This window comes from Daucus carota, chromosome 9 (genome assembly GCF_001625215.2).
Source record: "Daucus carota subsp. sativus chromosome 9, DH1 v3.0, whole genome shotgun sequence".
Taxonomy (NCBI): domain Eukaryota; kingdom Viridiplantae; phylum Streptophyta; class Magnoliopsida; order Apiales; family Apiaceae; genus Daucus; species Daucus carota.
This window is the reverse complement of record NC_030389.2, coordinates 7,673,994-7,690,151: the sequence shown is the minus strand read 5'-3', so window position 1 is coordinate 7,690,151 and position 16,158 is coordinate 7,673,994. Positions and strand designations below refer to the sequence as shown.

At 38.7% G+C, this 16,158-nt stretch overlaps 2 protein-coding genes across 3 annotated transcripts in view; both read right to left on the bottom strand.

The window, feature by feature from the left end:
* Window positions 1-11,001: 11,001 nt before the first annotated feature.
* Window positions 11,002-12,357, bottom strand: LOC108203920 (uncharacterized). The gene has a single exon (XM_017373124.2). The coding sequence runs from the start codon at window positions 12,355-12,357 to the stop codon at window positions 11,002-11,004; it is 1,356 nt and encodes a 451-aa protein (XP_017228613.2).
* Window positions 12,358-14,664: 2,307 nt separating this feature from the next.
* The window catches only part of LOC108201186 (uncharacterized), a 29,475-nt gene continuing 27,981 nt past the window's right edge, over window positions 14,665-16,158 (bottom strand). For both annotated transcript variants that reach the window (XM_064084857.1, XM_064084858.1), the window contains exons 7-8: window positions 15,482-16,080; window positions 14,665-15,344 (exon numbers count right to left, since the gene is read on the bottom strand). In XM_064084857.1, the coding sequence (XP_063940927.1) occupies window positions 14,670-15,344; window positions 15,482-16,080 (1,274 nt within the window). In that variant the 3' untranslated portion in view covers window positions 14,665-14,669. The remainder of the gene's footprint in view (window positions 15,345-15,481; window positions 16,081-16,158) is intronic.

The following is a 16,158-nucleotide window of genomic DNA, read 5'->3' as shown; positions in this document are numbered from 1 at the left end:
GTTGAGGTGATGAAGTGATTTTCTATCATTTTAGGTGGTTTTTGGTGCATTAATTGCAAGAATAGAGAATTGTGGATTCATCACGACTTGGGATTTTGTGGGTACATCTTCTACAAACCCTCACGAGAACACACTCGTCCACTAGAGCTGTCTAGAGGTTTAAAGGGCTTGTTGCATGTGCTAAATGCAACCGTGATCACCTACGGAAGTGGTACTAGAGCGAGGAAGGGCATGCACGCGAGAACGAGCTAAAAAACGAAGAAACGGGCTGCCAGTGGCAGACAGTAGCGCGCCCGCGCTAAAGCTTAGCGCGCCCGCGCTAGCTACTGTCCCCACTAGCACGCCTGCGCTAGTTTAGCGTGGCCGCGCCCAGCAGAAGTGTCCCGGGCCGATTTTTGAAGCTTTTCTGATGGATTTCAGCAGCGGTCGAGGCCCGGTTGACTTGGTCAATGTATTTTAATTTCTCATGTGAAAAACCCTAGCCTCGAAGTAGTTTTAGAGAGTAGAATATCGGAATATAGTTTTATCAGTTTTTCTCTTGTAATCAAGCACATTATCAGTTTTGTATTGGATCGTTCTTAGCGAGGAAGTGACAGTTTCGAGCGAGATCGTGAACATCAAATCTGTAACGTTGTGTTCTTTATTATTAATTCAAGTACTTTTATTTCGCTTAATTCTCGTAGTTTAATTATCATGTTTTCATTAGAACCCATGATGTCGATTAGTTCGATTATGAACTAACCGCCTTCATGGGATTCTAATGGACTTATCGATGTAGTCTAGTAAAGAATATTAATTGCTGATTTCGTGACGTACGTTGATTTCTTTGCATGAGCCGTGCTTATTCTTCTTAGGAGCGTAGCTAACTTCTAAGTTGTTTGTTAATTAACAAACAACTTAGAAGTTAGCTACGCTCCTAAGAAGAATAAGCACGGCGCATGCAAAGAAATCAACGTACGTCACAAAATCAAGTAATTAATATTCTTTACTAGACTACATCGATAAGTCCATTAGAATCCCATGAAGGCGGTTAGTTCATAATCGAACTAATCGACATCATGGGTTCTAATGAAAACATGATAATTAAACTACGAGAATTAAGCGAAATAAAAGTACTTGAATTAATAATAAAGAACACAACGTTACAGATTTGATGTTCACGATCTCGCTCGAAACTGTCACTTCCTCGCGAAGAACGATCCAATACAAACTGATAATGTGCTTGATTACAAGAGAAAAACTGATAAAACTATAATCTAATATTCTACTCTCTAAAACTACTTCGAGGCTAGGGTTTTTCACATGAGAAATTAAAATACATTGACCAAGTCAACCGGGCCTCGACCGCTGCTGAAATCCATCAGAAAAGCTTCAAAAATCGGCCCGGGACACTTCTGCTGGGCGCGGCCGCGCTAAACTAGCGCAGGCGCGCTAGTGGGGACAGTAGCTAGCGCGGGCGCGCTAAGCTTTAGCGCGGGCGCGCTACTGTCTGCCACTGGCAGCCCGTTTCTTCGTTTTTTAGCTCGTTCTCGCGTGCATGCCCTTCCTCGCTCTAGTACCACTTCCGTAGGTGATCACGGTTGCATTTAGCACATGCAACAAGCCCTTTAAACCCCTAGACAGCTCTAGTGGACGAGTGTGTTCTCGTGAGGGTTTGTAGAAGATGTACCCACAAAATCCCAAGTCGTGATGAATCCACAATTCTCTATTCTTGCAATTAATGCACCAAAAACCACCTAAAATGATAGAAAATCACTTCATCACCTCAACTCGTGACCTGCACAGAAAAACACTAAAAACACATCAAAAGACACTAAACACTTAAGTACAACCAACCAATTTAAGTGGAAATGAAGGCCTATAAGTGTGTATAAATACCACTTATCACACCCCCAAACTTAAACTGATGCTTGTCCTCAAGCGTCAACGACACTATACAATAATACAATGCAATGCATGAATGCAACTACGTGATGAATGAGTGAACTATGAAGTAATTGCCTTGCCAATTATAATACCTCAGATTGTGCTAATGTTCTCGAATTTCATCTCTCTCGCTACTAAGTCAATTACTCTTCTATTTACAAGTGTGGAGTGCCAGTGTGTGCAAGCATGCTCTTTTATTGAGACAAGACAAAAACTACTACTCCCACAGAATCCCCATCAAGAATCGTAAAAGTTTAAAACTAACACCCCGTCACTCAAGTCCAACTAAAAGCCAAGGTCCCAAAGAATGTCCACACCCTTCTATTTTATTCACTATTATTTTTTTTTTCTTTTTATTGGTGATTAATTGCTCGGTCTAAGGTCAGAGCGCTTCGCAGTGTAAATGCGTTACGAACACCACAAGACTTCACACACCAATTATTCACTCTATTCTAGTGGTTTATTTAACCGTGCAATGGTTGAGATCCCTAAAGATTTATGCACTAGTACCCATGTAGCGAGCGTTGGGTCAACAATCCCAAACCACGAAGGGCTTTAGGTTGTTAGGCACAAAGTCCCCTCAGACTTAATTACTCGAGTACTAATGAGCTCAACCTAGTTAATTCTACCACTTTTTTTTGGTGAATTTATTTACTACTATTTTTTTTCTCTTTTTTTTTTTCTAGAAAGGTATATCTACTCCTCAGTTCCCCCAAACTTAAGATTTACAGACCTAAGCTGAAGGGTGCTCAATTCAATCCTAGAATTCATGGAATTTCGTCTACATCCTATCTCAAGAACATATGTGAATTACAATTTCCAACACAAGCAATTTCCAAGTACTAACCTAGCATTGCAATTTGAAACTACTAATCAAGAACTACGCACATAACTCATCATAGGCAATTAACTTGGCTTAACTTCATAATTCATGCAAATGCTCGTGATACTAACTACGACAATTACCACTAAACATGTAAAATAAAAAAAATGAGAAAAATAGAAAGAAAACGTGAGAAAAATAAAAAAACGTGAGAAATAATCAAAGCAAAATAAAATAAACGTGAACTACATGAACTAACTAACACATGCAACAATAAACTACATTATAATAATATGCTCTTCCTTAGATTACCACCCCCAAACTTAAAATTTTCAATGTCCCCATTGAAAGCGGTAAAAAGGCTAGAGCACCCACATACCTACTCGGAGTCCGAGTCCTCCCCCTCCTCTGCTGGAGGTGAATCAGGTGGAGGATACTGCATCCCTGCTCCGAATACTGGCCACTGAACTGTGACCCCCTGTGCCTGGAAAGCAGTACCAAGAGCTTGCGTCAAGTCAAATGCAAACCTCTGGTGGATGTCATGCATAGTGTCCATCCGTCTCGCTAGGCGGCGATAATGAACATCTCCCATAGGCTCGGAGCTCCTCTCCGTCTGTGAAGTACCAGCTCCAGAAGCTCTAGTACGCTCCCTCCTAATAAATCCTGGACGTCCCCCTGGCATCTCATCATATATGTACCCGAGGCCTCGAGGGTGGGGAACTCCTCCTTCCCACTCCGTCATCCGGCTGATCGCCGAATGATCAATAGGTGCTGCTGGCAACTGTAATTGCTCGTTGGCTGGCCAACGAACACCGCTTGCTCGACATAGCTTCGTAACAATTGTGCCGTATGGAATGGCACCAGTGGTTCCTCCCTGTAAGAACCTCAGAATCCCCTGATGAATAACATGTCCCAGATCAATATACTTGTCCGAGACAATCCCAAAGAGCAGAATAGCTCTATCCACCGTCACCTCATGCCCATGTGAAGATGGCATGATGTTAGCACATATGAAGGCGTTCCACGCCTTTGCATACCGGTTCAAAGCGGCTGCTGGAAAAGAAACATGTGCCGGCAAAGGAGGTGCTGTCATCTTCCAATTCGTATCCGGCACACACATATCATACACCAACCGCTCAAGATCAACCGGATCATCGTCAAACCGGCGTTTGGCACGCCCGATCCTCTCTACAACCCAATCTTCTTCATTACGGCGCTTGGCACGCCCCCCAATCACCCTACGGATCGCCTCCGCACTATAATCCACACGGATTCCTCGCACCACCGTGAACCCATCGCGATTCTCCTTGGCATTAGCATAGAACTCGCGAATAATGGCCAAGGGAACCGCCTCCGGAGCCTCGCAAAAAGACTCCCATCCCCTTTCTTGAATCATCTTCAAAAGATCACCATCTTCCGCCGTGGGTAAGAATCCCCTCTCCTTGACTATCGACTTATTCATAAGCCGTTGAAACTCGTTTCGTGCACCATCGGAGGTGAACTCAACCTCACCCATCGAGGAAGAATCACTAGATGTAGGGGCTTGGGTGCTTGGTCCTTGTGATCTTCGGGCTCTTTTGGGTGCCATCGATAGAGATTTGGAGTTGCAAGAGGTTTATGTGTGGTGGGTTTGAGAGATTTGATGGTGGTTGTGTGTATGGATGTGTATATATATATGTAGGGTTTATAGAATTAGAATAGGAATTGGAGATGGGTTTTGTGTTTATATAGGATTTTGAGAGCTGAGTTAGGGTTATGGAGGATATATTTCGGGCTAGGCATGCAAAATTAGGATTGTGGGCTTTTAAAAACGAAAAGAAAATATTTTTTTGTAAGAAAAACGACTTCTGGGCAGAGAGTAGCGCGGGCGCGCTAAGTGCAGCGCGGGCGCGCTGAGCAACTTAGCGCGGGCGCGCTAGACACTAGCGCGGGCGCGCTAGTGTCTGTCACCCAGGGTCAAATTTTTTCGTTTTTTGCGTTTTTGAGGTTTACAACGATACAACATGGTTCCAATGCGCGGGTTGCCTCCCACGAAGCGCTTGTTTAACGTCGTTAGCTCGACGTGAAGTCCAGAATTAATCCGATTCCGATGAAGTATCCTGTGGAGGATACCTCGTTCCATAACCAAACGAATCCCAAGTAACATTAACATCTAGTGCTAAGAATGCTTCAGCAAGAGAGTCCGTTAATATATCAGCAAAGCGACCAATTCGTTCTTCCACCGCGTCAATACGCCGGATTATCCTTCGGTACTGTGCTTCATTCAATGTTGAATCAGCAGGTGATTGAATTACAGATTGGTTACTCGCACTGGTAGAAAGTAGAGGACAAGTGTCTCCGCATGCATTAGGAATTGAGTCTGAGTGAGCTCTAATTCTGTGCCAATTAGTCATCTGAATTTCCTGAGTGACTTCGACCGCTTCATCATCCTCTGATTCTTCCTCTTTTGGAATTTTCCACTTTAGGTCTCTGTGCTCAGCAGCAGCCAGGTTCTCTATCAGTTCGTAAGCATCATCGAAGCTTTTGTTCCACAAATTTCCTCCAGCTGCCACGTCTAACTCTGCTCTATATTGACCATTAAGACCCCTGTAGAAATAATGAATTGCCATTCCAGGAGGCATGCCATCTTCATTGAGATTTTCGAGAATTTTCTTGAACCGGTCCCAAGCTAAACAAAGATATTCTCCCGAGAATTGAGAGAATTTACTTTCAGTGTTTCTGATAGCTGATACTTTAATTAGAGGGTAAAACCTGGTACAGAATATTTTCTCCAACTTGTTCCAGCTATTAGTAGTGCTTGCCGAGAGCGAGAGAAACCACGATCGTGCTACATCACGTAGCGTGAATGGAAAGAGTCTCAGCTTCACCAGATCCTTAGGTCCGATATTGAAATCCAATGCAATAATGAATTCCTCGAATTTCCTTAGATGCAGGTTTGGGTCCTCAAGAATAGACCCCCCAAATTGAATAGTATCCTGCAGCCTGAGAATGATTGATGGCTTAATTCGAATACCCCTGGCTGATATCGCTGGTTCAATTGTGTCAGCCTGATTATCATTGATTTTCAAACGAGAAAATTCATGTGACGCCTCACCAACTGTTGTCCTTGCATATTCCATTGTTTCAGATACAGAAGAAGAAGATGAATCCATTGCTTTTTTACGAGCTTTAGAACGTGTTTGCATAAACGCGACTCAAGTACCTGAAATAAAGAAAAGAAGAAAAGTGAGAAGAGAATAGAATCCTAGTCAGTGAATTTTAATGCACACTGATGACAAGTACATAAACTAATTAATTAACACCGAGTCCCCGGCAGCGGCGCCAAAAACTTGTTCGCAAAAATCTACACGCAAGCGCACGTGATCATAAGTAATATATTTGTTCGTTCCCACAGAGACTGGTGAATTCAGAATACGCACCTATGCAACAATGTATGAGTAATTTTCACTGCTAAGACAATTAACAAGGATGTGTTCTTTTATACTAATAACTAAATTTACTAATCAAATTCAGAATAGGAAAACACATGGGATTCTAACTTCCTTATCGAATTCATCTAGAATTGAAATTACTGATTAACATGCGACTGTTGATCCTAATCAGACAACACGAAAGTAATACATGCCAACTCTCGTTGCACACATATCATACCAATCAAAATCCACAATTAAGACAGAGATCTCATGGACACCAACAAAGCTCAGACCCTATATCTCTATAGCGGTAGTGTAAGCAGAGAGGTTTAATAACAGGTCATCTATCATGATTACACAGGGTGATAAAAATAGTTCAAGTCTACCACAAATTATGCTTCATTCACATAATCCTATGTTTACATGGCATAGTTCTAAATTCAATCATCCACTCTCGCTTCAGAAAGAATTAACAAACAACTTAGAAGTTAGCTACGCTCCTAAGAAGAATAAGCACGGCGCATGCAAAGAAATCAACGTACGTCACAAAATCAAGTAATTAATATTCTTTACTAGACTACATCGATAAGTCCATTAGAATCCCATGAAGGCGGTTAGTTCATAATCGAACTAATCGACATCATGGGTTCTAATGAAAACATGATAATTAAACTACGAGAATTAAGCGAAATAAAAGTACTTGAATTAATAATAAAGAACACAACGTTACAGATTTGATGTTCACGATCTCGCTCGAAACTGTCACTTCCTCGCGAAGAACGATCCAATACAAACTGATAATGTGCTTGATTACAAGAGAAAAACTGATAAAACTATAATCTGATATTCTACTCTCTAAAACTACTTCGAGGCTAGGGTTTTTCACATGAGAAATTAAAATACATTGACCAAGTCAACCGGGCCTCGACCGCTGCTGAAATCCATCAGAAAAGCTTCAAAAATCGGCCCGGGACACTTCTGCTGGGCGCGGCCGCGCTAAACTAGCGCAGGCGCGCTAGTGGGGACAGTAGCTAGCGCGGGCGCGCTAAGCTTTAGCGCGGGCGCGCTACTGTCTGCCACTGGCAGCCCGTTTCTTCGTTTTTTAGCTCGTTCTCGCGTGCATGCCCTTCCTCGCTCTAGTACCACTTCCGTAGGTGATCACGGTTGCATTTAGCACATGCAACAAGCCCTTTAAACCCCTAGACAGCTCTAGTGGACGAGTGTGTTCTCGTGAGGGTTTGTAGAAGATGTACCCACAAAATCCCAAGTCGTGATGAATCCACAATTCTCTATTCTTGCAATTAATGCACCAAAAACCACCTAAAATGATAGAAAATCACTTCATCACCTCAACTCGTGACCTGCACAGAAAAACACTAAAAACACATCAAAAGACACTAAACACTTAAGTACAACCAACCAATTTAAGTGGAAATGAAGGCCTATAAGTGTGTATAAATACCACTTATCATCTGTAAGTTTTAAAAGTTTTCTGTTATGTAGCTAAACTCTGTTGCATTTGACTTATTTGTTTTGACATCATCAATTATCTGTTAACTTGCACATAACATATTTATGCACAAGTTGGGGGAGATTGTTAGATATAATTGATGATTACTAATGTTCTTAAAGTTTGTTTTAGAACAGGAGTGATCAGAGTTTAAGCTGGAAGATGATCAGAGTTTAATAAAGTCTGACCATAGTTTGATAAAGTCTGATCAGAGTTTACATAGTCAAGACTCATCAGAGTTTACACGTGGAAAGAGCTCAGAAGCGGATATACTTCAAGGAAGGATAGAAGCGGAGGAGTGATTTGCTGACTATGGAAACTAAACAGAAAACAGTAGCAATCTTTGATTGATAGAATACATAGCTGATTTATAGGATATCAAATCAGAGATTGATTTTGTAACTGTGTCTATATAAACACAGATTAGGGTTACTCTATAGGAGTTAAGTTATCGAGTATATTCTAAAGAACCCTAGCAGCTCTTAGTGATAATATATAAATCAATGAGAGAGTTTTTGTAACCATTCAAGCTTTGTGAATAAGAGTTTACTGCTTTCAATCTCTTATATTGTCATACTGTGTTATTGATTGTGTTCACTATATCAACTTATATAGTGAGTTTATAGGACCTAACACCATCTAATAGGGACTGTTTTCACCAACAGTTTCATCATTTTGAAAGATTAAGCAATACTCTGTAAAAATGACCAACTCTCAAGCCTGAGTATGCATGTGTACATACTCGGGATTAAATTTGGTTCCCAGCAATTGATTCATTAGGAACAAGAGTTAATCAAATCAGGACATTCCTCTCCATCTAATAGGTGTGTTCTTTTTATTTTATATTATATTATATTATTTTATATAGAGCCCTGTTAGTGAAACAGGGATTATCATTATCAATTATCAATTATCAATTATCAGTTATCTTTTATTAACATTATCAATTATCTTTCACTTAAAGTGTGCAGTAATTATTAGAGCTCTATTTGTTCTCTTTTTGTCATCAGTTGATTATAAGCAGTACTAACATCAGAATTTTTGTAACGTACTAACTTATGAGCAATAATTAATTATATACCTTTGCTTTTCCTGGTCCGTGTGTCTTGTATAGATTGTTCAGTACCTCTATCGCCACCCGAATAATAGAATTTCTTATCTCTCTCATCGTGGGATGGTCTTGAGGCAAATCAGAATATCCTCCAATAACATTCCTTGCTAAAATCTGGACTTCCTCGGGTGTGAGTGTGTACTCCTCCGGATGTGCTCGGGCCTGGTTTAGGGTCTCATCCACAACTCGCAAAAACATATCATCTTGTATGCGAGCCATGGAAGATCTACCAGAGCCCTCACCTTTTCGAGGCCGCGATGAATCCAATTCTAGACCTATATGTATACCAGTATGTTTCATTAATTAGAAACATGTGTACCAAACAATTCGATTTTATATGCGAAAAAATTCAACCATATAACAAAACTGTACCTGGAACATCAGCAGGCCGAATACGCGGATGTCCAAGAATTGTGTTCTTGCGAGCACCACCTACCGCCTCTAGCCAAGTCTGGATGTTAGTTTCCTTAGGATCTATCCCTTTCTCTAAACATATAGCAACATACCGCTCCTAAAAAATAGATTTTTTACATACAAATGGGAGTATTATGTAGAAGAAAAGGTTACCAAAATCTGATTAAAAATCATACTGAGCTAAAATTATCCGAAAAAACATTTTAATTCAACTAAAATAGAAAATTGGCTAGAATCACAACATCAAGCAATATTCTTGCAACAACATAACATATTTAGCATTAGTAAGATTCTATTAAAAGCACTCCATTTTTGTCTTTCTTCACGCCCCTAACATGGTCATACCAATGACATTTCATTAGAAACACTTGATTTCCACCACCATATGTTATTTTCAGAATTTCCAGCAAACTTCCATAATAATTGCTTCCACTATCACCGTAACAACTTCCCTTGACAAGTATCCCCGAATTTGATTTTCCTAAGTTGAATGAATACCCATTCACCCTACATCTTTTATAAGAAATCACATAAGAAGCTGGGCCTCCCAACAAATATTGCAACTGTTTGTTGTTGTGTTGTGCCTGAAATGAAATAGTCTTTTCAAACATATGATAATATGATAATGTCAAACATATGATAATGTGAACTTTAAGTAAAATACCTTGACTTGCAACCACTTTGCAAAATTATCCTTCATCATTGTATCCATCTCACTATCACTCAATACGTGTGGAGTATGGTTGCGAATCTCTGCTTCGAACATACTGAAAAGTTATCAATACATGTTAGTGCACAAAATTAAATGGTGCTGGTTAGTAATGAAAAGTTTAGATGCTTACAAAATATAAGGTGCCACTTCTTGCATGTTAGTGAGGATGTAATATGCTGCAGTACTCAATGAATTCAGATCTAAATGATAACCATTACATGCTCCTAACGGCTCTACCGGATATGTGAATGACACAAGTTTTTCTAGATCCCATGAAATATCATGAACCATATTACGACCTAGCATGTTGTGCACTGTATCAACTTCAGACTCAAAGTACATGGAACAGAAATGTGTTAACTCCTCATATACGTATTTTTCTGCAATGGATCCTTCAACACGTGTTTTGTTCCCTACTTTTTTTTCATTCTGCCTTGTAGTCTTTCAACATGATACATCCATCTTTCTGGGACAGGGCCACCTAGTCTGCATTCCTCCGGCAAATGAACAAGAAGATGCTCCATCGGATCAAAAAGAGCCGGAGGGAATATAGTCTCCAAAGTACAAACAATCCCAGCTATGTTTTTATCCATTTGTTTCAAATCTGATGCAAGAAGTGTAGTTGAGCATAAGTCTTTGAAAAAATTTGATAGGTCACACAGTACTTTATGCACATCATCTGGAAGAAGTTCACGAAAAGCAGAAGGCAATAACTTCTGCATAAATACATGACAATCATGTGACTTCATGCCTTGAAATTTTAACTGGGATCTCTTACAACACCTCTTCAAGTTTGATGAACAACCATCCGGGAGTTTCACTTGATGAACCCAATTACATAGCAATTTTAACTGATCCCGGGTTAGGCTATATCTAGCTTTTGGCTTGCGTGTACCATTAAGCCATAACTCTTGCATGATGCCCATTGCTTCCAAGTCCTTTCTCGATCTTATGGTATCCTTTGTTTTTACGCTATCGAGAATAGTGTGAAAAATGTTATCACTCCGTGTGCATGACATCAATGCAATGACGAAGACGCAAGGAATCCCAATATGGCAAGTCAAAAAAGCAAGTGACATGCGTCCAATTATGTCAATCTCCAAAGCCAATTGCCCTTTCCTTGGAATGTGGTTTTCCAGGTTGTGGAAAAGTTAAACTATCAAGTTTGTTGCGAATAACACAACCTTTCATCCGATTTTTTCGTCGTTTATCTAAAAACCCCTTATGCAACCCATAAAAACTTGACTTCCTACTGTGTGGCAGTTGTTTAGCTTTAACCCCACCCATACACACATGACAAGCCATTTTCCCGTGAGTTGACCATCCACTAACCATTCCCAACCCAGGAAAGTCACTTATAGTCCATAATAGGGCTGCTCGCATCATAAAATTAGTCTTCGCAGAAGCATCAAATGTCTCCACACCAACATTCCATAAAGTGATCAACTCATCAATTAGAGGCCTGAGATAAACATTCAAATTCTTTCCTGGATCATTCGGCCCGGGTACCAGCAGTGTCATGAACATATATGGATCCTTTGTAACCATAGTGTGTGGAAGGTTGTACACAAGTAGCACAACAGGCCATACTGAGTAAACAGTAGAGGTAGCATTGCTGTACGGGGGAAATCCATCGGTTGCAAGGCCAAGTCTGACATTACGAATCTCCGCTGAAAAATAAGGATAATTCTTATCGAACTCTTTCCATTCTTCTCCATCTGCAGGATGAGTGAGAACCCCTTCAGTCACAATTCTGTTCTTGTGATACTTCATATGTGCAGCCGTGCGGGTAGACATGTACAAACGCTGCAAACGGTCAGTGATTTTGAAATGTCTCAAAACCTTTCTTGGAACAGTATTATTCCCAGCATTTGTTGTAGCTTTATATCGACTCAATTTACAATACTTGCAATTTCTTAGATCTTTATCACCGCCATAGAACAACATACAATCATTCTCGCATGCATGTATTTTTTCATATCCCAAACTCAACCGTTTAACCATCTTCTTAACAGCATAATAGTTGAGAGGAAGCTTATGTTTATCCGGGAACACATCTCCAAGCAAAAGGAGCAACTCATCAAAAGCTTTATCACTACATTTGTTGTGATTCTTCCAATGGAGGAATTTCGTAACAAACTTCAATTGAGAATATTTGAGATTGCCTGGGTATATTGGCTCACCAACTTTATTCACGTTATCTAAAAAGGTTGATGCTTGCTCATTCGGGTCCTCGTGGCTACTATTTTCCGCTCCAAATGCCCCCCCACCAATAGCATCAATAAACATTTCATACTCGTCAAACATATCTTCGCGATCATCCATTTGTTCATTTCTTGACACACTAGCTTCCCCATGAAAGCACCATATAGTATAACTCTCAAGAAACCGGTTGCAAATAAATGGAACTCGACATCCGGAATGAGTTGGTATAATGCATTCCGACATGTATTGCAAGGACAATTAATCAAAAGATTCGGATCATTCGGCTTACTAGAATTGCTTCGCGCAAATGCCAAAAAATATTTAACCCCCTCATTATATTCATCCGTAAAACCATATCCACCGGGTTTTATTCGCTTAGTGATCCAACTACGATCCGGAGACATCTATGAATAATAAATAACAAAATTTCAATTATAAATATGCACACAAGCCCACATACAAATATTGAAAAATTATATTAATCTAAATAAAATATGGAAGATCAAAATTTCTACAATTTAAATGGAAAGATAGAAAATAAATACTTACAAGAATGATTGATGCAAGTGTTGAGTGTAATTTGTTATATCACATTTATTTGATCATGAGCATATTTTTTGGTTCTGGTTAGGAGCATATGGAAATGATGTTGAGGAGAAAGAGGCAGTAGCTTCTGAGGGATATATGGTAAGTTACGACGGAATTATCGTATCCGTCGTAAGTTCTGTTTAAAAAATGAATATCCTGCCGTTTGATTTCAATGTGGGAAGGTGGGAGTTAATGCGTTAGGTAAACTTACGACGGCGTAATTACGACGGGAAAAAATTCATTTTATTTTCATTTATTTTTTGTCTTTAATTAGGTAGATATGTTAACTTACGACGATTATTACGACAGAAACAAAAATCACTTTAATTTCATTTATTTTTTTCTTTAATTAGGTAGATATGTTAACTTACGACGGTTAAATTACGATGAAAAATTAAAATTTATAATTCTTATTTATTTTCCTTTTTTAAAACAGATATAATTCTATATTTATATGAACTTACGACGTCTTATTTACGACGGAAAAAAATCACTTCATTTTCATTTTTTTTTTCTTTAATTGGGTAGATATGTTAACTTACGACGGTTAAATTTCGACGGTTTTTCCGCGGGAAAAAATTTATCATTTTATAATTAGGGCGCGGCTGAATTCTAGCAAAACATACGACGGAAGGTTGGTACGTCGTAAGTATTGACGAGAAAATACGACGAATGTTTGTGTTCCGTCGTAAGTTTTGCGCTCCGCCTTTTCCGTCGTAAGATATCCGTCGTAAATGGCCAGAATTGGTATAGTATAAGATAATCATATAAACATATGAGACATATATGCAGTTAACTAAACCAGAACAAATAAGGAGAATAAAAACATTCATAAACCCAGATATGAAAAGCCTGAAACTTGACGATAAAATCAATGCCAGCAACCGTGAAGCCCCTAAAAGATCGATGATACAAAAAAACCATAAGTTCTGATACCAATGTAGGATTCATCACCTGCAAATTAAATGTTAAGAAGAATATTTTAGGGGTTCCGGATAGGGGACTGAACAAGCTTTGTTCATCTATTTTCGTTGCTTTATTACTAGGATATAATCCTCTATCTATAGGCATTTCTCCACTTCCTCCGCCCCTAAAAAATAACCGCCTAGCTAAGACACTTAATTATACATTTAATATAATTAATACACATAAACATATATTTTCGTAACTAACACATCTGAAGTTGAGAATGCTTATTCACTTTGTCCTCAATCCGAGTATACCACTAAGTTCTTTTCATTCATTCAAATATGTCTCTGCTGCCAGAATAAAGTTATTAATCTAAGGTCCGGATGCGGATATTTTGGTACTCTAGTATACCACACCAAGTTCATTTCATTCAAATATGTCTCTGCTGCCAGAATAAAGTTGATGGTACTAATTTATATCACCAAGCAATTGAACTGTTCATATTTTTTAAGTAAACAAAACCAAAGTGAACCCATGGCCGTGAAAACATTGTCTTTAATTCACTAGTTAGCAATAAACAACATTGTAGTTTACTAGTATTAATTAATAAACAAGTGCCATATATCATGAGCAGTGGCGGACCCAGAATTTTTTCTCAGTGGGTTCCTTGTTTTATTTTATTAATATAAATAATAAATATTTAATTAAATATTAATATTTAAATTTTTGATATTAATATTAAATGTTAATTTAAAGAACAACGGAAACTAAAAGGAATATATTTATACAAATATCTTAATAAATACGAGATGTTAAATAATTTCGAACAACAATCGCCTAATAATTAATAAGATTTCTGAATTATTAAAGTAAATTATGAATTTGGTAAAATATTTTAGTGGGTTCCCGCTAATTTTAAATTAATTTTTAACCGAAATTTACCTTATAATTACATTTCGGCGGGAAGTTGAGTGGGTGCCCGGGAACCCATAGCCAAAGCTATGGGTCCGCCCCTGATCATGAGTACATAAAATAACTGAAAATAGCAAAACAGATACTCAAGCTTCTTTCTTGTAATCGTCATTCTTCCGTACTCGCTCATATGCAATCTTCAGCAGTTGGAAAATGACAAAAATAAAGAAGAGGGAACCGATTACGCAAATGGTAATGCTCAGGGATAATGACTCGGATAACACAACATACGTTCCTGTCATAAAAACAAACATCGTCAACATAACAGAAGCGATGTTCAGCCCAACTGCCATTGCATGAAGTCTGGTCACATGCTCGAGATCTTCAGACATATTTTCAAGAAAGTAGATGAACAAAGAACAGATGGACAATAGCAAAGCAAAGGCATCGGCTATCATAAATATTTTAAAAGCTGCCTTTTTTGAAAGAACCGCCAATCCTTGATTACTTTCTCCACTTTGATGAAGACCACCAGGTATGGTGAATCCTACCGTAAAAGTTATGGTAGTTATAAGTGCACTAACTACGATCTGGCTGTTGGTCCCCTCTCTATATCTTTGCAGATCTTCTTGCATCTTTTTATTCTTTTTTTTCGTCAACTCGTTTTGGCCTTCATTAAATAGGACATCTTTTTTCTCTCGTCTACTATGGGGGAGCACTGCTAAACTTGAAGAAGTACTTTTCCTTCGGCTACCAGACCAAAGTTTCCTAGACTTATCGGTGTTGATCATATGATCATGCAGTGCCATTTTTATTTGTACCTAAGAAGAAATGACAAGTAGTTAATATTTATTTTTTGTTGGATATTAGTCCTACTAAAACTTTACTTAATATCATGTAAATCACATAAAAACCAATCACATAAAATATTTTTAAAAAGACTAATTTTTTAACGTACCTGATCACCAACAATGTCATGTTGAATATATAACATGTCTCTGGGAGTCCAACCATCGTTATTGGTTGTATCACCTGCTATATATTTGATGAGATCCTGAATGAAGCATCCTTCAGAGACAAGTGAATGAAGAGGTGTATTGCCCTCGCCATCTTTTTTGAATAAAAGCTGGTCCTTCTGCTTTGGTGGACAACATTTTAAAATACCATTCACCATCTCCTTTTTATTCTTAAGAGCAGCCAAGTGTAATATGTTTTGACCATTCTCGTCAACTGCTGTGTACGGAGAGGGCGCAGCTTGCATAATATTTTGACCATTTTCATCGACTGTTGTGTACCGGGACAAAGTCTGCCATAATCGCAGAAGTCGAATAACAGTAGAAGTATGTCCACATCTTGCTGCTACGTGAAATGGTGTTGCTACCCCCTCTTTACATACAAATTGATATCCTACTTTTTCTTGAGCTTCTATCATGACACTGAGTATAGAATCAAATTGGTGATATGCTGCATGATGAAGCAGGGTCCATCCTTCAGAGTCCACAAAATTTAGGAAATGTTTATTATCTTGATCTCCTTCCAAGAGTTTGGATATAGGATCTGAAAATACACAATTGAGATGCAAATTTAGGCAAAAGATAAGTGACTAATCAAGGCCCTTAAATTACTTACTTACAT